Source organism: Lepisosteus oculatus, chromosome 17 (assembly GCF_040954835.1).
Source record: "Lepisosteus oculatus isolate fLepOcu1 chromosome 17, fLepOcu1.hap2, whole genome shotgun sequence".
In the NCBI taxonomy this organism is placed as follows: Eukaryota; Metazoa; Chordata; class Actinopteri; order Semionotiformes; family Lepisosteidae; genus Lepisosteus; species Lepisosteus oculatus.
The window spans coordinates 19,656,965-19,681,082 of record NC_090712.1 but is presented as its reverse complement, the minus strand read 5'-3'; the positions used below and the strand labels follow the sequence as shown (position 1 = coordinate 19,681,082).

The following is a 24,118-nucleotide window of genomic DNA, read 5'->3' as shown; positions in this document are numbered from 1 at the left end:
AGTTAACAACGAGCTGTGATACATGATTTGCATGGCCTTTATGTGCCTTCAGTGTTCGGAACGCATGTTCTTCTTGAATGCGATGAGATTCTCATTGGTTCATAAACCAAATCTGTGCTTTTATTTTGCGTTTCACTTGGATCCTCCGCGGTTAGCTCTCCGCAGAAGGTCCCTTAGCCTAGACATAAGCTGTAGCTCCGAAAAAGAGAAAACGTGTTTGCAGCTACCTTTTCACGGAATAGCAGCTATTATTTCTACAGCAAAGTATGGCCTTTTTTACCAGTTCAAAAACCGCTCTCTCCCTTTTCACTAAATAAAAACGTGTACGTTACGTACTGTGCTGCATATGGCTATTGATGTGACAATAAGTTATAAGATGTCCTTCAGTAGCCCACTTCTCTTTCGCCTTCATGTCTTTGTTTCTTGCAAAGACATACACACTGGTGTCAATATTAAAAACTTCAGACACGTCAACGCATAGCCTGTTGATAAAGAATTCATTTTCCCTATTCAATGGCAGTACCATTAAAATGATAAAAGCCAGGCCGCACAAACGCTATATTCTCCTTTAGAATAGGTGTAATTAAATGCTCATGTTGTTCCTCATTGACTGGTTTAAAGTCGTTTCGGATTACAAGCAGCTCTCCTCTTTCACAGCGGGGCTGCAGCGCATTTCATCTGCCTGTCACTGAAGCTGCAGCGCTGCGGCCGCTAGAGGTGCGTGCAGCACTCACGGATCAGGGTGGGATGGACTTTTGGAAACTTTTGGCTTCCACAAATTCCCTTGGAATATACTTTAGTGCTGACGTTAAGCATTGCAATACAAACACACTTACAAATTGCTTATACTTATATATATATAGTCATCTGTGCTCCGGGGGAACAGATTGTATCCATATACAGGACGTTTTCTGTGCTTAAGCTTCGAGGGACCTGCTGTACCTGCTGGATGAGCGCATCGAGAGGCGCAAGGTGTAAGAGCACCGCCTGAAGAATCAGTAAGCGCTTTTTTTTTTTGAGGAGTTCACTTTTTTAAACGTCTCAACGGCGCGTTTCAGTGTGTTTAACGCGTGTGTGTGAATGATATCATTTGGGGATTTCTGAACACGAAGGATTCAGCTCACCAGCGCTTCCAATGACACACGGTGTCGTGCGCGGGCACACTGGTGTGATACAGTAGCACTGAGAAGGAACCCGAATAGGATCCGACGGGAATTAATAAACGGACCCCCGAGAGAATAAAGGACTTTTGGAAAATTAAGTGATAAAATGCAACTCTACAATGATGTAAAATACGTACTGAGGTAAAGGATAACGACAAGAAAGAAGCTAACTTACGAATTGGGAGACGTCTGCTACAGTGATTCCACTGACATGAAAACCTAAAGAAATCTACTTGCGCATAGACAACGGGTAGTTTTAACGTGCTCAAACAATGAAACCGTTAACACTTTTCTGCCGAGCCTCACTTGGGCTGTTGTGGATGTGCTGGGGTGTTCTTGATTCCGTACACTGCGGCTTGGGGGACAACCATGCCCACTCGAGTTTTATTTACAGGAGGTTGCGTAACCACGAGCGGAGAGAAATCCAGAGAGAAATCCTTTCGATTCTGGGCTTGCCGCACCGTCCCAGGCCGTTCTCCCCGGGCAAGCAAGCTTCCTCCGCGCCTCTGTTCATGCTGGACCTGTACAATGCCATGTCCACGGAGGAAGAGGACGCGGTGCTGGGAAGTACCAGCAAGGGGACCCCCGGCAAGTCGCAGAGCAGTTCCCGCAAGGGGTACTACGGCTCACCACACGAGTACTCCCGTGCGGCGCAGTCGTACCGCGCAGGCCCCCTGACTAGTCAAAGCCCTCCTCTGGCGACCGCACACGACACCAACTTTCTGAATGATGCCGATATGGTTATGAGCTTTGTCAACTTAGGTAGGTATGCGTCCAGAGCCTCTGGATAGTGTGATTTAGCACACAAAAACGCGTTTGTTCCAGGATGCTGAGCAGTGCCTTCACAGGAGCTTCAAAAACAGAGCAGAGTATTCATGGGGGGAAAAGCTACACCAGTTTCACTGCCGCGCGTAGCTGCTTGGTTGAATTAGTATATTTTCTGTTTTCAGGCTCATGAAATTCTGCGCTGGGAAATGTTCTAACGTGTTGTCGACATAGTTGCGGCAGTGGACGTAGCATGATCTGCTTTCTTATTGTATCAAAATGGCATATTGACGCTAAATCATTATAAAGTATATTGCTTTTTAAATTACTGAACCACACTTTTAATCAGCGGTGAAAAGTTTCAAACGGACCATTTGTCATTGATTTCGACTAGGAAGTTCATTGTTTCCGAAGCCGTCTAATGTAAATACTGTCGAGCTCAAATTAATAACTTTTTACCGAGTTTACTGTAAAGACTGTAATTTGCAAACAACAGAGCGTCAGGTTAATTTTTAGTTCCTCTTGATTTTTGTAATAACTAGCAGTGCGTTTCGTTCTCATCTCTTAAAGGTTTTCACTAGATCGGAAGCAGGTGTGCAGCTTAGACATTGCTTTCGTGTACATTATAATACATATCATATAACATCTGAATCTACTAAAAACCTACAGCAGTAGGTAATCAAAACTAAATTATTATTCTTAAGGTAAATAAGCACAACGTATAACGGTGTGATCCAAGTCACTGTACCAACGGGACAACAGCAATGTACAGAATGCAGTTAAGAGAGCAAATATACTGTAGGAATGCAAAATCAAGCTACGCAACTCTTGTCTGAATCAAGTTAATGAGGAACGGGACCCCGAGTGACTATAGGGTACACAAAATAGAAACAAGAAAACTGCTGCCTTTTTATCTGTCAAGTAAAAACAGTTACCAGTAGAAACATATTCCAATAATTAAGCGAACCTCTTTATGCGTTGTTAATAAAACAAATGTTTTTTCAAGCTTCTTTGAAATTATCATTGCATCTCTAATTTCCGTTTTAGTGAGTGTTGTGGACCGATTTTTTTCTTTATAGTTTTAAGAAGCTGGAAGATTAAATCAAGTTCTTATTTTGCTGCTGTTTATTCCTTGTACAAACAAATGGTCAGATCGTAAGGACATTTTTCCCACTTTGTTTTGTACATGATTATCCACCAGATTGAATCTAACGTTCACAGCCCCTAAATAAAAAGTGAATAATTCAAAATCACAACAGCTGCTCCCGTCTATACGTTACTACTGGATCTCAATTGACTGCGATGCGTTTCTAAATGATGCAGTTGGCTTGGTTCAGATTGACAAATTGCAAAAATCTTTCCAAGCGTTTAAACATCTGGGAGTTATATAAACCAATACAATAAAATATTTTCTTTTCATTACATATAGACAGGCGTAGTCTTTTACTATTAAAACGAATTATTTCCTCCCGGTCTTCACAGCGGTTTTAAGCAAGCGGAATTCACCGCAACATTCCGCACGACCATAAAATTAACTTAAATAGAAAAAGGAGTTTAGGCCACAGCTAAAAAAAAGATTAAACCCCTTATATTGTAATAGTAATAATAACAATAAACGTAAACCCAGCAGGAGTAGCTACATTAAAAATTACTGGCTCCTGAACGAATCCTATCTGCTACAGCTATACAGTATAAACCTAAATATGCTGAATAAAATAAATGAATGTGCAAGGCACCCTTCCCAGTATTGTAGGGTACAAATAGTATTTTACAGATAAGGTGACAAAATTTGAACTGCAACTACAGCTCATCAATACCAACTTTAAGTATGTCACGCTAAACCGTAACTAAGGTTAAAACTGTGATTTTGAATAATCACCTAGGAAGAATCTTTCCGCTATTTCTGAATTGCAGAAACGGCCCCGTTTTCAATTTTCGATTCCTTTCTTCCTTTGCAAATCGATTCGTTTCGGGTTTCTCCTTGTAGGCTCTATGTATGCTATCGGTTTAAATTAAAACAGCAAGATGCCAATTTAACTGCTGTGTGAAAAAAGGCTCCCTGGGGATTTCGAAAACCCTGACTGGATTATTCTCTTCTAATGACTTCCCACACATTTCTCTGGTCTTTCTGTCCTCCCGATCGCTGCCTGCCGACCCCGGCTGCAAAGGCAGCGGCTCCGAGAAGCTGCATTTCTACGTTTTATTAAAAATTTCCAGCTGGAGATTGTGGGGCCTTTAAAGTCAAAGTGAAGAAAAGGTCTCCGAATCATTAATTCACTCAAGTACGACGAGAGAGGAAATGAGGGGGGCTAGGAAAGATTTCAAAAGTTAAACATACTGCAGTAATACTACTAACAATTACAGTCGTCATTATCATCTTCACGGATCGCAAGAGCGAGGAGAATGGCCGATGAGATATTCCATCCCAGAAATAAACTAGTATTTGCAGCGTTCGTGAAAAAGAGAATAATGACGATAAAAGCATTTGATGCGTTTTTTAACGAAGGCTTCATGAAGCGATATTAGAGCGAAAGATAATATGAATGATTAGCGTTATATTGCCTCAGTAGCCCTGACCTTTGACATTTTGCAGGCCTGTTCATACTAACTCTTATCAGATGACTGTCTGACCTGCAGATAATTGGTCTTAATTATTTCCTGTTGTTAAAGGGAAAAAAAACTCGAGGAGTTTTGTTTTTCTTAAACTTTTTTCTTTTCAAATTTTCAGGTAGAACATTGCTTTTACTTCAAAGCTTGAACCCACATGTTGTTTTAAACGTTGATATTGCCGTGATGAAAGTAAACTTAAGTCATTGTCGGAAAGTAGCTCAAAATTACACCGTGAATAAAACGACGACCCAAAACTTCTTTCGGACATGGAGCTTTATGTCCAATATAAACACAACACTAGAAGTGAAATATACATTTTAATGTGTAAATGAAAGATTTATGAACAGGGTCCTAAATGCTTTGAATCCAATTGGCAGTAATCAGTTGAAAAGCAAGCTTTTAGGTTCCATTTATATTCTTACATGTTGGGTAACATTCAAAATGTGAAAGTACACAATCTGTGTAGCAAACTCAAAGAAACGAATGTGTATTGATGTTCCTAGTTATGCAAGATATTTTCCTTACTAAGATTACAAGCGATGAATGCCGCAGATAATCTTCTTTACATTCAGTCACAAATGCAGGTATTTCCACGGCACATCACCCTCATGCTGTCGTGGAGAGAACAGCTAGCAGGGCACACCAGACACATCTCCCAGAGCAGCTCTCAAGTGGACGTGAACGTGTTTCGGCGCTGCTGAAGATCTCTGTGATAGTGCCTCAGTGCGTATGTGACTTGTCACCATACACCTTTCTCAGATTATCACTGTAAATCCATGAGAACATTACTGAAACAGTGGCAGTGCTGGTGCCTTCTCTTTCAACGTGCCTTTGAATGCACATACAGCATTCATACATTATTCTGGCTGTGTGAGCTGGTTATAAGCAGCCCACGTGAGCTCCACACCAGTTCATGGGCTCACACTGTTGTATACAGGTGGTCCTTCCCAAAGCAAAATAACCTACAGTTGACCTGGCTGTAAATTCTTTAGAAACCTTTTGGTTATTTTCATATGGGTTCCAGAACTGGCTTTCTGCTGCTCCTCAAGAACCACCTGGGGAAATGTGTTGAACCACATTTTTGTTTTGGTGGCGGCGGTGGTGGTGGTGGGGTCAGTGTTTGCAGGATATACCAGGCCGGCTAATCTACACCTGTCCGTTGCCCTGCACACACCTGTTATCCACCACAGTGGTTAATTCTGAAAGTCACAAAATAAGCATGTTTTTAGATCAAAGATTGTTGGCTTAGTAACATAGCAAAGCCCGGTGCTTTGTTTTGTGGCTTGTGGTATGTGAAGACATAAGGAAGAGAGAGACGGAACTGCGCCTTTGTGAAGTGTAGATAAAGCTGACCAGTGGTACAGCTCATTGAATAGTGTGAGAACGTTACCTGGTATCTGCACAGTTTTTGGCAAATGTTCGGATTACTGTCGTGGATCATTCCGCATGCGCCGATCTCTCCAGGCTCCTGGAGTTCTGGGATATGGTCTTGGGAATATTGTGTTATTTGTTGGCAGATCACAGACTCTTTTTCACCAGATTTTATTCCTCACTCTCCTTTTGAAATTTAGAACACTGTAATAGAATATTCATAGTAATGTGTTTCTGGGCAGAATGTAAGGAATTGAATGTCATTCATTGCTAGAAAAAATGGATGAAATCTAAGCTAATTTCCTTTAGATAGATTGTAGTAGTAACATTTATTGAATTTATCAGATTTTACACAAATACTACAATATATATATACTATATCATATTTTTAGATATAAATACTATATAGTTCAGGTGGGTAGCTGCACCAGCATGTGTAGGCTGCAAAAGAACAAGTAATAGGTTTATTCCCTGCTGAAAAGAGAAGAAAGAAAACACAACGTTTCGGCCGTAGAGCCTTCTTCCCATGCTTCTTCTGGCCCTGTCTTTCTCGGCCAAAACGTTGTGTTTTCTTTCTTCTGTTTTCAGCATGGAATAAACCTATTACTTGGTCCTTTGACTACTATATATATAAATATTATAAATACAAATGTATTTATATATACAGGTACATGTTAGGCTATATACTGTATACAGTACCTTAAGTAATTTAAATTTTGCAACAAGGAGTGTTCTATGACCTGTTAACTGCACATTTCAGATACAAGTATTGTAACTACATCAACTAAATATATTTACATTTTTAGTGAAAACTTAAATTCATCTTCTATAACAGGTACAGAGAAATAAAAGGTCCTTAAGGCTGCATTATTATGACTGATGAAAGTAAGATTAAACGTTCCTGTCAGATTTTCCCAAGAAAAATCACCACGAACATTCTTGCTGTTCATTATTAAGTGCTGAATATATGTTTGTGCATTGTGACCTCTGAGATTATATTCATTTTCCCATGTGTTATTAATTATTTCTGAGTTTAAAATGAACTGTATGGCACTGTGACAACTAATAATATTAAGACATAATTTAATCTCCTGTAAACAGTGTAATAGTATTGTGGAAGATGAGAATCACATATACACAATAAGGTACTGTATGTGTGAATATATCTATATAAAACAATTCAGAACTTTCCCACTGATGTCTTTTCCAGACTGATTCCAACTGTGAATATCTTACAGCCATAAAACCACGACAACAAATCGTTTTTTGAAACATTCATGAGACCATCGTCTCCCTAAAATCTTGTCACACTTAGCTTGCACTTCCTTTGTCTTGAAACTGACATAAATCTACAGAAGAAAAAAGTACTTTTTGAAACAGTTTTTGATATGAATAATCAGTTTTATCTTGCAAATCTCTTAGATTTATGGAATCAGTCTAATTCCATGCAGGTATTGAACACCTTAATAGGTCTGCATAAAATGTATAGGGTAAATATATTGTGTTAAATTATAGCTACCAACAAATTTGAAATATCATTTGAAATTGGATGACTATGCCTTATAAAGAAAGTGTATTCCATATGAAATACTGTAGGTACAGTAGATACTAGTACTTTCACAGCCATCAGAGCAGTACAGTTTATACTAGACAACAAAGCAGATATCAGACACTAGCTATCTTTATCACAAAGGCCTCTACCCTAATTAACTATATTTTGTGGCTGTTATTATTATAGTTCTGTACAGTATATACAAAAGAAAAAAATGCTCAGACACAAATTGGGTGTCGGTTTCTCCAAAGCAGGATAGCAATGAATTCCTTTTGCCTGTGACCTTTTAGTGTCTTGTAACTGAGGCTTCTACATTAATCGGTTGCTTATCTGTCACCCAACATGTTTGATATTTTCAGTCTCTGCTTCCAATTACTAGTCATTACAGGCTGAAGTGAGTAATGCCAGTAAAAATCCCATACAACCTCTGACCTTCTCGTGTTAAGTAACCACAGGCTTTCACTGTAGATAAACTATCATTTAACTGTGCCCGGAACAAAACATCCCCTGTACGACTGCAGTGCTAGACCACGGACAGAAAAAAACAGTTGATAAGCTGGTTTCTTTTACTACAGTTCTGTAGTTCAGAAACTGTTGTTTATTAAAATGTTTAAGAATTATGAGAAATATTTGGGTGTTTATCTTACTAAAATCTGTACTGCAAATGTCTTTTTAAAATATTGGACAGTCCTGATGTTATCCTCCCCTGAGCCAGGAACGTCCATGCCATGATGTTTGCTGTTGTAACCTGTGTTACAGTATGTGAGTGTGTTCCGCTGTCTCTCTAATGGACTCCACATTGCAAGATCCTTTAAAATTCAAACAATATTGATACATTTTGAATATCTAGAATATAAATGAATGCATTTTAATTTCTGTGTTCTACAGTTTGCAATGCGAGAAATTATTTGCCACCTGCTTGCTTTCTAGTGTTTGAGTCGAAATGAATTGAAATCTGACCCAGCTGAAAATCGAATGCTGTCGTGGGTACACAAGCCGAGCCTCTACGGGGACTGGGAGTGATTGCAGGGAGCTGTGCGTAGGGTTACTTTGTAGCTGCATGTGGAACACTGTCAGCATTTAGACTAGCTCAGTTTCATGTGCCATTGATCCAGCACTTCAGAGGAAATCCCTAGAAATACATGTGCAACCATTTGACAAGACTAAAAAAAACACAGACCATATCCAAGTCCCTGTATATTTCACCTCCTCGAGCATATTACGAAGGAAGCATACAATATGTACTGTATGCTGGTTCTTTAACTAGAGTACTACCTGAATTGATCCATGTGGGTTCCATTAGGTTAACTTGTTTACTGAAAGGCAGAAGTAAAAGATTCTTATATATGAGTTTTGCTGTTCTTTGTTATCTGTAAAATGAACTTCAGTAATGTTTTATGTCAATTTGCATATCATTAATGTTTGCCTGTTTTTTTAGCTTATTCTAGTGTTATCTGTTATGCTTTCTGTGCTGGTACAATGACCACCAGTCACACAGCTGGCCTCCAAAAGCATTTAAAGAAGATAACGAATTGTTTATTGATCCTGCTGAAATAACTATACTATCTATTTAGCCAAACAAATGTTTCTAGATCTTTGTTTTAAAAAATGAGGTAATATGCTAAGAAGAGATGAAGAAACCTTGCAGAAGAATTTGATCCTTTTTTGTCAAGTTAAAAGGCAGGGGAAAGTGTCTTTAATTGAATGTGGCCTGTTTTTCTTCACTGACAGCCCATTTATCATTGGTAGAGAAGGTTGTGAAAAAACAGTGCTTGGCCTGTCTCTAAACTGCTACCTGTAGTCAATTGACTGATTTAATGGGATGGATAGTGTTTGTGTTAGTAGTCAAAATGTTTGGGTTTGGTTTGGAATGTTAAAGATTTTGATAAATTGCTTCATTTGTAGAAATCAACTTGTGAAACGTTACTTTAGCATAACAAAATGCCTTAAGTTACTTTCTGCATATGCATAACATTTACACTTCTTTCCTTTATATCTTCAGTTGTAAAGAAATTCCCATATCATTTCTATGTTCTCTTCTGTTGATTCCTTTCAGTGGAAAGAGATAAAGATTTCTCCCACCAGAGGAGACATTACAAGGAATTTCGATTCGATCTGACTCAAATCCCTGACGGCGAGGCGGTAACGGCGGCGGAGTTCCGGATTTATAAGGATCGCAGCCACACTCGGTATGAGAACAGCACGCTGAAGGTCAGCGTTTACCAAGTCATCAAGGAATACCAAAACAGGTCTGTACCAATAACTAGCATGGTTCTTCAAACTGCACTTCATTCAATGTGAGATTAAATTCAAATTGCTCTTTCTCCTGAAGTTATGCCCATTTTATCATTTTAAAAAAATGTAATTTCCCTCATTTATTCCGTTCATTTAAAACGTTTTTTGTTGTTGTTGTTGCTGCATAACACAGTATTATATTCCCCTTTTTATGACTCAGTCTTTTATCATAAATCACCCCTCCATATCAGATTTCATAATATTACAAAGCTATTGCAATTGCGGTTGAACAATACATTATATTATTTATACATTGCTTTAAGACGAAGTATATAAAAAACAGTCCTTGAGGTGATCTTGTTTATAAAGATCTGTCATTGTTCCATTGTTCAGACGATTGCCGTTGATCACTCAATGGGTTCATAAGTCTCAGATTCTCCCTAGAATCGCTCTCATGTTCTTTTCTGGGTACAAGAATTAGGAATCTCAGGTTTCCTTTTATATTTATTGTTTATGAGGTAGCCTGTGTCACAGAATATTCTGGGTATCTCATAACCATAGGGAAGAAAACTTATTCTTTCTGAAAGTTCAATACAGATTAAAGGAGTGTTGATTTCTGGCTGCACATACAGTGGCAATTGGTCTTTGATGAGACTGGGTTTTGAGATTTTGACACAGTAAAACCCACCCACTGAAGAACATCTTTCTCTACTTACCCCTTACTCTAAAACAAATAAAATAAAAAGGGACATTTATATGTGCTGGACAAAACAAACTATAAAATAAGCCCTAATCTGTCTGTATTATTACAATTATTATTACATTTTTATTTTTAAAAATATATATTTTAAGTAAATGTTTTGTACAGTACATTGCAGAATTGAAGATAAATTGTGAATAACCTGGTAAAACAAGGATATTTCTAGATAGCATTCTGCAAGACATTATTTTATTGTGGTGATTTAACATTTTGCTTCCACGTTCCTAAAGTGTGAAGTCTGTGAAATGTTTGATAGTGTATTTACAGCAGTGGATTGATAAAATAATGATAAACTGTAAAATACCATGTATTAATATTATGCTTTTCTGGCATGTGTAAAACCATTATCAAATGAAAATGATAGTTCAAAGCACAGGCTATGTGCCACATTGAGAACAAAACAAAAAGAAATGGAATTCTTTTCTGAACTTTCTGACAGGGGTCTAAACCTTATGACCCTTGTTGTTCTATTGTAGTCCATGGAGCAAATGCCCAGCAACACCAAAACAGGTGTTGGAAATGTTATCAGTCCTCATAACTTGCAAACAAAGGAAATTCCCTCATTTAACAAAATGACTGTAATTCCACATTCTTGTATTTAAACAAGAAAGGCATTGTAATAAATCAGAGAGAGGAAAATACACAATGTAGGTTCAAAGAACAACTGTGGAATGCGAACAAATAAATTACTAAAACACAACAAGGATCAAAACAAAGAAGTACTGTAATAGAAAATGAAAAAAGACATTTGAATACACTAAACTGGTGTGCAAAGTTCCATTATTTTTAAGCCAAGACTTGATGGTTAAAATAGCAAAATGAAAAAGAAAATTTGTCCATGACAGCAACATTCTTAGCAGAACAATAAAGAGTCAAAATGGTTCCAGTTAAGTGGGTAACAAATCAAAGCTGTTTATGGAAAGAATCCGAAACCAAAGAAACTCCATTATAATGCTGCCTTCCACTGGGGCCTCTTGTAGCAGCGAACACAAGGCAGTGCAGAGAATCACTACGATGGAGGGATTTATCTCCTAGTGGGGGATTAGTTGATACATGAATCTGAGAATACTGGTCCCCAGCTTCTCCATAAAGGCCAACAAGTTAGCTCAAGAAAAGAAAGTCACTAAGAAAACTGTTACTTCACAAAGAAAGCAATAACTATTTAAACAGGGCAATTTGTACTAACTCAGGCAGACACTATCTGTCATTCGGGTTTTCAGAACATGCCTGATTGCGTGCCACACCAGTGCACACCTGATACGTCCCTCCTGGGCTCTCTCATTCTCATGATGCCCGCGGGATCCTGAGCTAGGGTGCACATTTACAACAGGCTGCTCGGAGGTTAAACGCATAGTGCAGCCGCAGTCACCCTTTCTTATATCTGGGTGTCTTGCCAGGCTATTTCCAGCACACGGATCTCAGATCACTGGTCCCCAGCTGCCCCATAAATGCTAATGAGCTAGGTTTGCTCGAGAAAATAAAACCATGAAGAAACTGATTGTTTCAGTGATAGAGCAGCAATCTGCTCTAGAAAGCAGAAGAAAACTCTACCAGTTATTAGGCTCTCTAGGGCATGCCACACCAAGGAAACAGTCCTGAGCCGCTGGGCTTTCTCATTCTTACGATGCCTGTAGGATCGTAAGAAACACTGATTACACCAGCAGGTCACTGGAGGGTTAACTGCTCCTAAGGCAGCCACAGTGCACACTTATCTCTCCTCCTTATATCTGTGTCTCTTGCTGGGCTATTTCTGGCCCTGCCACTAACCTCCCTGTCATTAGGCCCCCAGAAAGCTCTGATACGCTGGCAGCTACCTGACCCACCTGCTTCCCCAGAGCTAAAGCCCCTTGAGCTAAAGGCAGACTTGAGTGGGCCCACACATCCAAGTGGCAAGTACTGTATGTACTGTATGAGGCTCCCGGACTTTAACTCTGCTTTCAGGACCTCCCAGCCTGCACCGACCACTGCCCCTTCGAGTCTTCCTTGTCAAAGCTCAGCCAGAGACCCTAAATGCTTTTCCAGTCATTAGTCATGGCTTTTACCATTGTTTTGATGTTTGTGGTTGTCCATCCTGTTGTTTGGTTCAGTCCAGGACTTGTACGTTAGAACATAAAAATGATTACAGACAAGATGAGGATATTGGACCCATCAGGCCTGTTTAGTAGTTAGTAACATATTGATCCGAAAGTCTGATTCAGCCATTTCCTGAAGGAATCAGCTTTAACTACAGAGCTGGGCAACATGTTCCATACAGCTTGGATAGCAATGTATGGTCTGCTCTAGCACTGCATGAAGCCACAGCAAATACAGTTGCACTGAAGCTGATCTGACTGAAGTGCAGTTATGAAAGTTTATTTTAAAAAAAACTTATAATAAATTAAATATCTAATGATTTAATGTGTTGATCAGTATTTTTGCGACATACTGTATGAGACTCTAGATGTCTTACAATTGTATATTTTGCTTTAAGTGTAATGACATTCTCAAATTTTGCATTTAAAGGCTGCTTGCAGACTCTTTATTTATGCAAGTATTTACAGCATCCATGTTCCCTTTTGTTTATTTGAAAGGTTTTTGCACTTATTCAAAACAAAGAACTTTCAAGTATAAATGCTTATTTTAATTCAAACCATTTCTCAAAAGAGTAATCATAATTTATCTATAAATAGAATTTGGCTGTGTTAATTTGCAATGTATTTTCTCTGTCTAAATGACATAATTCAAAACTCAAAATTTAATTGTTCTGTTTTGAAATTGAATTGCTGCTAATCCAACCAGCAAAGCATTTGTCACTCTTCTGAGTGAGAAAGGTTTATTTAGGAATATAATACTCAAAGGTACAAATCACAGTCCACCAGATCAGTAAAGTCCCTGAGCTGATCAGTGATCACTGTACACGTACAAGTCCATTAGGCATAAATGTGAAAGCTGAGGCACCAGAAGCATTAGTTAGGCAGTGGTACCTTGTTTATGTAATCAACTCCTAAGTACTGGGTCAGGGCCTCCTGAATTGTAAGATTGTTTCCATGTTCAAATCACTCGGGAAAGCACATGTTTTCTCCCTGTGTGGCCCTTCACTGGTTTTACCACAATTGAAGGGCATTAACAGGAACTACCTGATTGTAAATTTTGTGCATACAGTTGTAGCCTTGAACCTGACCAAAAAAAAAAAGTTATGACGTTCTTAGAGTGTTCACCCTTTATTCAATTTTTCAGGATGCTTTTTTTCTCCTCTCCATTATTTTTCCACTGTCTAGGCCAAGGTTAGTTTTTGGCAAGTTCGAATGATCGCTTTTTTGCAATGCCCCATCCTGCACATTTTCCCCAGACTTAGCTTGTGAAACACGCTGTGCTCAGGTAGTGGTGTAAACTACACCGAATCTTTCACTACTTGCGCACGAGTGACTGGTGACTTGATTCGTAATCTCAATTCGTGACAAGTTGGGAAGAGGAGTGAGATATTCAAGCCAACAGGATCTCATCTGAGGAAGAAAGATTAGGAAATTGCATTTACAGAAGAAGTCTGTGGTCTGTGAGTATTAGCAAATGCAGAAACATAAAATGCAGAATAAATCCCTCATTAATAACTGTTGGTCTTGTTTTCAGGGATGCAGACACATTTTTGCTAGATTCAAAAAAGATCAAAGCTTCTGATGGGGGCTGGCTGGTTTTTGATATTACTGCTACAAGCAACCATTGGGTTCTTAACCCTCGACAGAATATGGGCCTCCAACTTTGTGTTGAAACAATAGACGGTAAGGAAAAACAATGTCTGTCTATTTCAAACTGTAGAGTGCAGGTCCTATGAGGTCTAACAGATGGCCGATTTTAGCTGTTTTGAAATTTGCTTTTGCTGTTGTTGCTGGAAGCCTTGGTATCGTATTATGTCCAAGCTTCAGATATTGGTTTCCTTTGGAGTGAATTTAAGAAAAAGAATTTAAGAAAATTCCTCTGCATACCTTTTAATTCTATTGGATCACTGGGATCCCCTGCTACAGAGCCTGTGGTCATGAAACGCTTGCCACAACTTTAAGCGTAATTCTGGGATTTAAATCTAACCCGAAAGGTCTCTTATTTCCAAAACACAGCAGTCCACAGCAGTATTTTACTTTTAAGCAATCAAGAGAAGAAATAAACCCTGGCAATTAGAACAGATTCTTTATAGGAACTCAGTGAAGGGCTGCAGAGTATTGGCATTGAACAGGCAACTGTGGCTGTGCATATCCTTTAAACGATTCCCCGCACACTCTCCAAGGGTCTGCTAATGTTCGAGACCACTTTGGGTGAGGACATTTTCACAGAAAAGATTGAGCTTTACAGTGCTTGTTAATATTGATTTCTTAATTATGCTGTTTCATACCTATTTTATATTTTCGTACAGTACAGTATATGCTTCTATGGATTTTGGTATTTTGTCCTAGTGTGAAACAGAGTGGTGGTAGAGTAGTAAAGAGAAAAGTCAACCTACGGTACATCTACTGTAGATATAGGATGGCAGCACTAGTCGGCAAATAAAAAGCTTACATTACGCTCCCCCTTTCATTAAGGCATCTGATGTTCATGTCAGGAGTAGGCCTACAATAGTAATTATTGTTCTTGACATGACACAGGGTGACGTTCTTGGGATAACAAAACACGTGCATGGATATACATTTTTCATTGTTGTTCTAAGCATATAAACTAAGAAATGTATGTAATATTTGGATGTACTGATAAAAGACATGGATATAAAAGGTGTCGAACTGAATTACGCAAATTGTGAAATTAAATATTTCTCTAAGTGTGTCTCATGTCCCCTTGCTGCCATTATTGAATAACTGCACTGCCTGAAACCTATGTATCACTTTGTTCCTACAAATTCATGTTTGCTTTTCTTGGGAGGAAGTGAAAAGAAATGCTGTACTATGGCTAACTGGCCCTTAAATGTTAAATAAATGTTTTCACACAAAGTCTGAAATATCAGGTTACATTTTTTTTAAAGTGAAGGAGCCTCAAGAGGAATTATTTAAAATTGAGTTAGGTGTAAAATCCAGGTTTTTTGTGTAAGAAAGTGTAAAAGAAATAATCTTTCTTTTAAAATATAATTAAGATAACCTAACATATAACTTCATTTTGCAGTGGAATCTCAAGGTCTGGTATGATATGTATAATAGATTTTGTCATATAATTAAACAATTATAGCTGGTGAATTAGTTCAATATGGCCCCTGACTTTACTGTATAAATGTTAACATTCTCCCATGTGATGGAATTGTTCCTTGTCTTTGTGTACATGTTAAACGAATGTAAAGAGAAACACCTGAATAAACACGATGGAGAACTGTAACTGTTTAGAGACGGAAGTGGGTCACTTCAAGCTGTGGCATTTGGCTGGATGTTTCAGCTAGCAAATATTCATGGAGGGTCGTGGCATCTGAATTGAATTAATGTGTTTGCTATACTAAAAAACAGAATGGACATGTCTAAAACCACAAATCAAGACCCCTTAACTTCTCCTTCCTTCTGTATTCTTTCAATATTTTTCTAAATAAACTATTGTTTGTTTAAGACTTCAGGGTAACAGAAAAAAATATGGCAAGAGGTTAATGTACAGTATTAATTCCCATTTCCCTTTAGTCTTCAGAGACCTTGTATACTATACACTGTAAAATACATTAAGGTGTAATATTTATCCAATGTTCTTAAACATCACATTTCAATTTTAATGTTATAATCAGTCACAATTATTTAAATTTATGATGACATAAGACTTCAGTCTTAAATCCATTAAATTAATATACCCATTATTGCTTATAATGGTTCGCTTTCAAACAGTGCATGCAGAACTTTTGTATGGTTGTATTTGCTTTTTATCAGTCATTCAGCTCTGACTGTAAAATAGGAAAATGCAGCTTGAACTAATGGCACAGTGACTCTGACAAACTCCAGTGTGCTGAATGATTTAACAATTATCTGAAAAACAAGTAGCTGTTTATGCACACAAAGTGTTTATTGTTTCAATTAAATGTATTACACTAAATAAACAGCATATCTCACCAGCAGCATGAATTATATGGAGAAGGGACATTATTTTAACACAAAGCTGTCTGAGTAATATTTCCTTTCTTCCTTTTTTTGTGTTTATTTTTTTTACCCTTTTGGTGTCTTTTGCGTGAAGTTTGCATGTTCTCTATGTGTGTTTTCACCAATATTTTTGTTTTATTCTACCCAAAGAAATGCTGAATGGGTTTTCTTTGCTGTTTTGCACAATTCTTTTCTCTCTGGCCCTGTGATAGTGCCCCTTTGCACATTTCTCTTTTGGGATAGGCTGTGGGCTACCTAAATTTGCATCAGGACAAGGGGATGTCAGATAGTGGTGTCTTTGAGTAAGTCTTTCAAATTATAAGGTACGCAAGAGTCACTGAAATACATGAGGTACACACAATTCCTCAGCTTCCTCCTGCTTGTTAGATAGTGACATTTTTACATTACATTTCCAATAACTCATTATACTCTTTGTACACTACTATTTGTTTGAAAAGGGGATGCCTCTAGTAGCTATTAGGACTTGTGGTATTTTCCTGAACTTTATTCCTCTGAAGGTACAGAAGCCACGCAGCTTAATTTGTTCCACTCTATTAGCAACTACTCTTCTTTACCACATGTTGTCCGAACTACAGTGAATAAAAATATAAACCAATAGACAGATAAAGCATATCTTTCTCAGCATTTTGATTTACTGATACAAGTGAGCCTAGCAAAATCTTTTCATTCTTTTGTTGTGCAGTGCACTTTCATCAATGAACTCTAAAATGACCTTGTTTATATAACATCTGTTCTAGGGCGAAGCATCAACATAAAATCTGCAGGTATTGTTGGCAGAAATGGCCCCCAGTCCAAACAGCCATTTATGGTTGCATTTTTCAAAGCCAGCGAAGTCTTGCTTCGTTCTGTGAGAGCTGCGAATGGGAAAAGAAAAAACAACAGAAACAAATCGGGCAGCCATCACGATTCCTCAAGGGCACCTAAAGTTGTTGGTAAGATGGATATTTTTTTGGTTTCAAAAAGATTAATAATGCAAGAACATTTTTTCAAATGTGTGAACATGCTCATGAATGGTTTTAATAAATTTAACATTACTGCAAAAATCATTTTCTTTCACCACCCTACATAAATACAGTAAAAACATAATTCACTTTCCCATTTTAACATTTATTTAAGCAAATTAAAGAGCTCTTTTTATTCTAACATTACTAGTTGGTGTGAAGGAAAATCCCTGCTCTGTACAAATACTAAAAAATAAATAAAAAGCAATCAGTGAGTTAGTGCATGTCTGTCAGACTCATTTTTAATTCACTGTCACTGCATTAAAACTAGTTCCCCCATTACATAGTACAGGATGTTATGTCTACTACAACCATGTTTCACTGCCAAACTTCTAAATCAAGGCCCTTGTTTTGAATATGTGCTGCTCTGCTGCTTGTATCTAAATTAGCATGATGTAAGAACAACTCTCCATCATCTGTAGTCTATAAAATCGTTGAGTTTGTTGCCTTTGACCATGGGGCTTTGAAAACATAATTAAAGAGCTATAGCACAACAAGAATGACTTCCTGCCCCTGACAGCAAATGTGTGGGCTTCTTTCAAAATGTTTTTTTTAGTATGATGAGGACTCCCAGCTCGGCAGATACGTCTAAGCTGTTATCAGCTCATCCTTGGTAGGAAAAGTGTATGAACCCTTGGAACAAATTTGTTTTCTCACCCCACTTCTAGTATAACCATGAAACACAGTAATTGTGTATTTTTGTTAGTTTAGCCTTCTGACAAAGGGTTGATTAAATACACCTTAGATCAATATCCTGTTCTGTGCTAAAACAAAAAGCTACACAATTTTTACTCTGTGCAGGTTGAAACAAAACAAGGAGGAATTAATTTAGCAATTTTTATTTATTAACAATTCTTCATTCTTTATGGACGCAAAGACAAAGAACTTTCAAACATTAAAATCACAGTGGAAATTATGGTGGAGCCCGTTTTTCCTGTTTTAAAAAGAGATCGTTGTTTGAACAGCTAGTATTGTATCAGCTCCAGAAGGTTGTAAGAAGTCTGGTTTCATTATGGGTATAACATCAATAACTAGGAAGCGCCCTGGGTTATATTTTTCCCAAAAATGCAGAAACAGGAAGACATACTAGTCAAGTTTCCAATACCTAACAAACTGACACACACATCTTTACATTAATTGTTGAAAGATTGTGACTTTTGGGACATTCGAGTTCTTGCCTTCTAATCATGCAGCATGATCTGTTGACCATACTTCAGTTCACATGCATGCTATTAACTTGGTTAATGTTTGGAAAGAGGTTTTAACATGGTCAAAACAATCAATTTCCTTTTTCTATTTTTGAGTTTGACTATATTTGTCTTTTTTAATTAGAGGAACACTTTTTAATTCCTTTATTAACATGGATTTTGGAGACACACATAGCTACATTGATGTATGTACCACAAAAATGCTGTCCTGCTTCAAAGACAAATTTCCACTGAATGTTCTGACAGTCTGCATTGTAAACTCAAATATTATTTCTTGTTTATGCTTTACAGTGACTCAAGATGAATAATATACTAATATAACCACTTTAGAAATACCTAAATTTAAAAAGTTACATGTACAGTAAGTAAAGAAAGTCATCCCTAAAGTAAAAAAAAAGTTTTGTTAAATGCTCTGAGTCTCAGCAATCATGACACTTAACATGATGTAAATATATAAAATGTCACCATTCTGAGTGTGAATAAAAAAGCATCACAGTGTGTTTCTCGTGCTCATGGATTCGAGTCAGCTGCTCATGGTCAGTGCTGTTTCTACTACAACCCGGTTTACCAGCCAGGCTGGGTCTAATCAAACTGCTGGTAGATTGAGCCTTACGTCCAAAGTACAGGGATCATACGCCTTGTTTACAGTATGCTTTGCATTTTTGCACATAAACCGTAAAGCTGACAAAAACTAGCATTGTTCTGTCACATAATGTCTTTGTTCATACAGAGTGCTATCAACATGCATGAGGACCATTTCTTTGGTTCATTGTTCTCAGTGACAGTCAGATCATTTAGGAATTTTGCTCAATCGTAAATCAGAATGGAACTGTACAAAGGACCACACACACAGTTTTGCTTTTAACACCCTGTTGTAACCTCTTCCGGGGAATATACCTAGCCCAGCGTTTTACTACTTTGCTTTGTTTTGAAGATATGGCTTCAGAAGGTGTTTTTTTTTGCTCACGCAGATCAAAACACCAGTGAGCAAAAGCAAGCCTGCAAGAAGCATGAACTTTATGTGAGCTTCCGGGATCTGGGGTGGCAGGTTAGAGACTTTTACCCATTAGAAGACTGAAAGTACGAATGGACCAGTGACTGACTGCAGATACATTGTGTCATGTTACTTCAGATGTTGTTTAGATCTTTTATATACAATCGATAGGACATTGCATTTTTATTTTGCACAAAATAATTTCTTGAAACATGTAAAAGAGACGACTGTTTTTTTTTTCACAGCTAATTTGTTCAAATGTCTTCTGTAAAAAAAAAGCTTGTCATTTCCAAAATATGGTTGAGGTTTCAGGGGTTGTTAATGTGGGGCAAGAGCTAAAATATGACAAGTTTCATTCTCAGTATCAACATGTTAATGTCTTGCTGTGCATCTGGTATCTTAAAATGATTTTATCATCATGTGTCTTCATTAGCCTTTCAATGTACAATGCTGATAAGATTTATGACATTGTGATATGTCCCTGAATTTACATATGTTGTGTTTCTCTTTATTTAATTGTATTGACAGGACTGGATTATTGCACCTGAAGGTTATGCTGCCTTTTACTGTGATGGAGAATGCTCCTTTCCACTCAATGCACACATGAATGCAACTAACCATGCTATTGTACAGACCTTGGTACGTATAACTTTACGAGTTATTGGTATGTTTTCTGTATAATATTGAATGGTGCAAGGTGAGGTTATGCTATAGCCATTAGCATTTTATCCATTACAGTCTGACCATTTGAAAAAATGTGACTTAGCAGTGCGTGACCAAATGCCACCAAGACTCCGAACACTTGCAGTTGGTTGCTCTTATAAGAAACTTTGGGAATTCTGTACTGTAAATGGATTGAGGCAATGGACTGGAGCTTCTTGCTTTCAATTGAAGAGTTTCAATCTAGATATTCCAGTAGAAGTTGCATTATCTGCAGCAGCAGCCTAGGTGTTGATTGGGGCCTGTTCTGTTCTTCCTGTCTTCTTTTATGGTTCAGTTCCCTGAACCGGTTGTCTCTCATGTAAGCACAGCAACCCCATTCAAGAAGCAAATCTTGATAGGGGACGTGAAAGAAAGGTTACAAACGAGGGGCATTTTTCAGCCCGTCCTATTCTTGCTCGTTGATCTTATCCAGCCATTTCTTAAGGGATCCCGGTTAATCCTCATTAACAATGTGGTGGGTTGCCTGTTCCAGAGGCTCAGAGTGCCTATGCCAGCAAAATCTGATTAAGAGTATCTTGAGGCTGGTGAACAGAAAGCTTGTTACATTCTAGAACACCCGTTAAGAAACAGAGCACACTCTGACTTGGTAATGTTTGTCCTCCAGCAAGACTCTGTGTTTAACTCAGTCTTCTTTGCAGGTTCACCTGATGTTCCCTGATAATGTACCAAAGCCATGCTGTGCACCGACCAAACTAAACGCTATCTCTGTGCTGTACTTCGATGACAGCTCCAATGTCATCTTGAAAAAATACAGAAATATGGTGGTCCGGTCATGTGGATGCCATTAGGGAGAAGTCCTTGGCATGCCTGCCTTAAGATGTGTGGTATTGCTGAAAGACATATCAGTGGTATAGATAGTTAATCTATGGTGTGATGTACAGTATTATGTATATATTAGTTCCATGTACTTATTTATTTTCTCCTTTTTGTCATAGTAATCATTTTTCATAAGCTTAAAGGGGATTTTTAAAACAGAACATCTTTAAAAAAGTAATATAAAATTTATGTGATTATATGTAACCCTTATGACTTGTTGCTGTTGTTTACAGTAGTTTCATCCAACTCAACAAGTGGTGCTTTCCAAACAGATAGTACTTTTTTACTTTAAGCAATTTTTGAAAGTCTCCACAAGTATCTAGTAGAATATATTAAGGCAGGGCTGAGAACTGAGGAGCTGAAATGTATTGTGTGTTCAGTGTTAAGGCTACAAAGTGTGAAAGATGTATATGCACCTCAATTTCAGAAGAGAAATGTAATGATTATGAGCACGCAATGCTTTTTAAACTTTGGAAGTCTGGCCTACAGAAAGTGCATGTTCTTTCAGTCTTCTTTTTTCTCACACTGGAGGGCAATATTCACCTTAAATCATCTACTCCTGCGAATCTCTTACTGTGTTTTAGGAATTATGAAAGAACATGTAACAGGAGATATCTTAGCAGCCGTTAAAGCGTAATACCATACAGTAGCATAAAAAAGCAAAAGACAAGTCTGTAATAGCACCATTTCTTCTTTCTTAAATGTGAATACTTTTTAGGCATGGATTAAATCACAGCTCTGACTCAGACACACGTCCTGGTGCCCAGACCCAGCAGAGTACTTAATGTAGTTTTCCACTGGGTATGTGACAGATGCTGGTTTCAATTATCGCATGCAGAACATTTGTACAGTGAGTACTTAAAAAAAAAAATCTGAGCAGTGATTGTGGCAGTTATTGACAAATTACTTTTTTCACCTCCTTGGAACCAAATGAGTTTTCAACATTGTGCATTGTTAATACTATGTACTTTCACCATCGAAGCCATATGACATAGTGTAGGGTGAGAATTTCTACAGAGACATCACTCTGCAGTTCTCCCAAGAGCATTTAAATGCTACATGACAAGAAACCAGCCTTTTGGTGTAGTAGATTTGTTTGAGTTGTGAAGATAAGTAAGAATTCGGGGTCTGACTCCATAAGCAACTCAGTACTGAAAAAAAAACTTTTGAAGTCAATTAGGGAGGACAAGTCTATAAGTACTGCACCACACATTTCAAAACCTTAGTTGAATACTGGACCAAAGTGTTCAGCATTGAATCCACCATTTAGATTTTTAAAATGCATTGGTCATATTAATTTAAGCTTCTCTTCCTGTGCAAACTTGGCAAAACATTAGCTTCACATAAAAAATATGAAATCAAAGCTACTAACGTCTACATCTCATTTGGTCCACTGTACATCTAAGGTGTTTTTTTAAAGCTCTGTTCCATTAGCAGTTTGATTCTAATAATGTTTACATTTTAGTATGTACTTTAAATGTTCTATACCATAAAACTCTCATACTGGTAATGCCTGGTGGTTATTTAAGTAATATCTGAAGCTTAATAGTTTTCAAGAATAAATACGCTTTGCTAAAATAAAGTCTGAAACTGAAAAAGACTTAATGGATCAAACATTTTACATGTATATTTGAGAACTATTTTCCTGTGTGTTTTGTGAAGAAATACATAGTACTTTAATACAGCAGGGCAGCAATGTTTTCTCCATTACAGCTGTACACTTAAGTGCGTAACTGGATCAATTTATATTTTACTTATGAAAGATATTTAACCACTTCAAATTCATTTGACCATTTATGTGGTTAAAAGTATACAAATGCAAACTTAACACTGTGTTCTTCCCTCATATGTTCCAGAAATAGAGACACTTGTGTTTTCATTCTTTTAGAGTTGAATATCAGACTTCTCATATCAGTAGAGTTGAAAGCTGATAAGTAGGCCTTTAGTTTTAAGGACAGGGTCTCAGACATGAGAGGAGAGAGATGTTTTTAATTTTTAAACCTTTGTGTAGTCTCTGTAGGATAACATTTCACCTTATCATTAAGTTTCTTCTGTTAACATGAGTAAAACATTTTAAAATAAAGATGTACTGTATGAAGTCCTGTTTATATGTCATTAAATGTCTTTTTAAAACATTGTCTCTTCTGTTGTGCTTTGTGCTTTTTTGCCCAAAAGCTCATATTTTTCCTACATTCGTTCTTCATGGTATATGTTTTTTACTACCTTAAATACTCTTAATACAGTTTTGGGGATTCAATCTACAATCTTAATGAACAGATTATGTCTTAAACCTGCAATCTTTATTCCTCCACATTTCATATAACAATAGGCCTCTTAATCAGAGCCTTCTTGTTTTCAACGAATTCAACATTTTTACCATCAAAGTCAGCTTTTGGTTTTAGTTTAGTTTTTTTTAAGCTACAAGGATTCCAATAAAAACAGCTTCTGATAAAACTTCTCGAAGCTTTTTGCCAAGAAAAGCATTCAGAGAAGAGTGGTTGTCACAAAAGAAAGTTACTTTTTTCCAGTGGGAAAGCAGAGTGGAGCAGTAGTGGTGTTTCCTTTTCAAGGCACTTTATGAATGTATCTGATGGTGAATAGTTAATTAGACAAGTATTCTCAGGAGGATAGACACCACAGAATCATGTTGAGCTCATTAGATACAGAATAAGTAATAAGTGTAGTAACAGAAAAGATAAGATCACCTCTTAACGGCTTTTAATATGGTAATATGCCAATTATTGTTGTAATTTCAAATTGATTATGAAATCACATTTTCTTTTTCTAACACGAGTTAAACAGAATTAAAATTAACAGGAACTAGAAATAATATTGAA

At 37.4% G+C, this 24,118-nt stretch overlaps 1 protein-coding gene and 1 long non-coding RNA gene across 2 annotated transcripts in view; one reads left to right on the top strand and one right to left on the bottom strand.

Moving 5' to 3' along the window:
- The window catches only part of LOC107079380 (uncharacterized), a 100,181-nt gene extending 98,535 nt beyond the window's left edge, over positions 1 to 1,646 (bottom strand). The window contains exon 1 of the long non-coding RNA XR_011182330.1: positions 1,556 to 1,646. This is a non-coding gene — a long non-coding RNA (uncharacterized lncRNA). The remainder of the gene's footprint in view (positions 1 to 1,555) is intronic.
- Positions 580 to 23,414, top strand: bmp5 (bone morphogenetic protein 5). The gene is made up of 7 exons (XM_006638860.3): positions 580 to 1,925; positions 9,518 to 9,710; positions 14,063 to 14,211; positions 17,277 to 17,471; positions 19,720 to 19,796; positions 20,271 to 20,381; positions 21,104 to 23,414. The coding sequence occupies exons 1-7, from the start codon at positions 1,436 to 1,438 to the stop codon at positions 21,251 to 21,253; spliced, it is 1,365 nt and encodes a 454-aa protein (XP_006638923.1). The 5' UTR covers positions 580 to 1,435; the 3' UTR covers positions 21,254 to 23,414.
- The last annotated feature ends 704 nt before the right edge of the window (positions 23,415 to 24,118 follow it).

Coding starts and splice junctions, on each gene's coding strand:
- bmp5 (XM_006638860.3), top strand. CDS start 1,436: ATGAAACCGTTAACACTTTTCTGCCGAGCCTCACTTGGGCTGTTGTGG. Junction 17,472..19,719: donor AAGGGCACCTAAAGTTGTTG/GTAAGATGGATA, acceptor TTGCTCACGCAG/ATCAAAACACCAGTGAGCAA. Junction 20,382..21,103: donor ATGCTATTGTACAGACCTTG/GTACGTATAACT, acceptor TCTTCTTTGCAG/GTTCACCTGATGTTCCCTGA.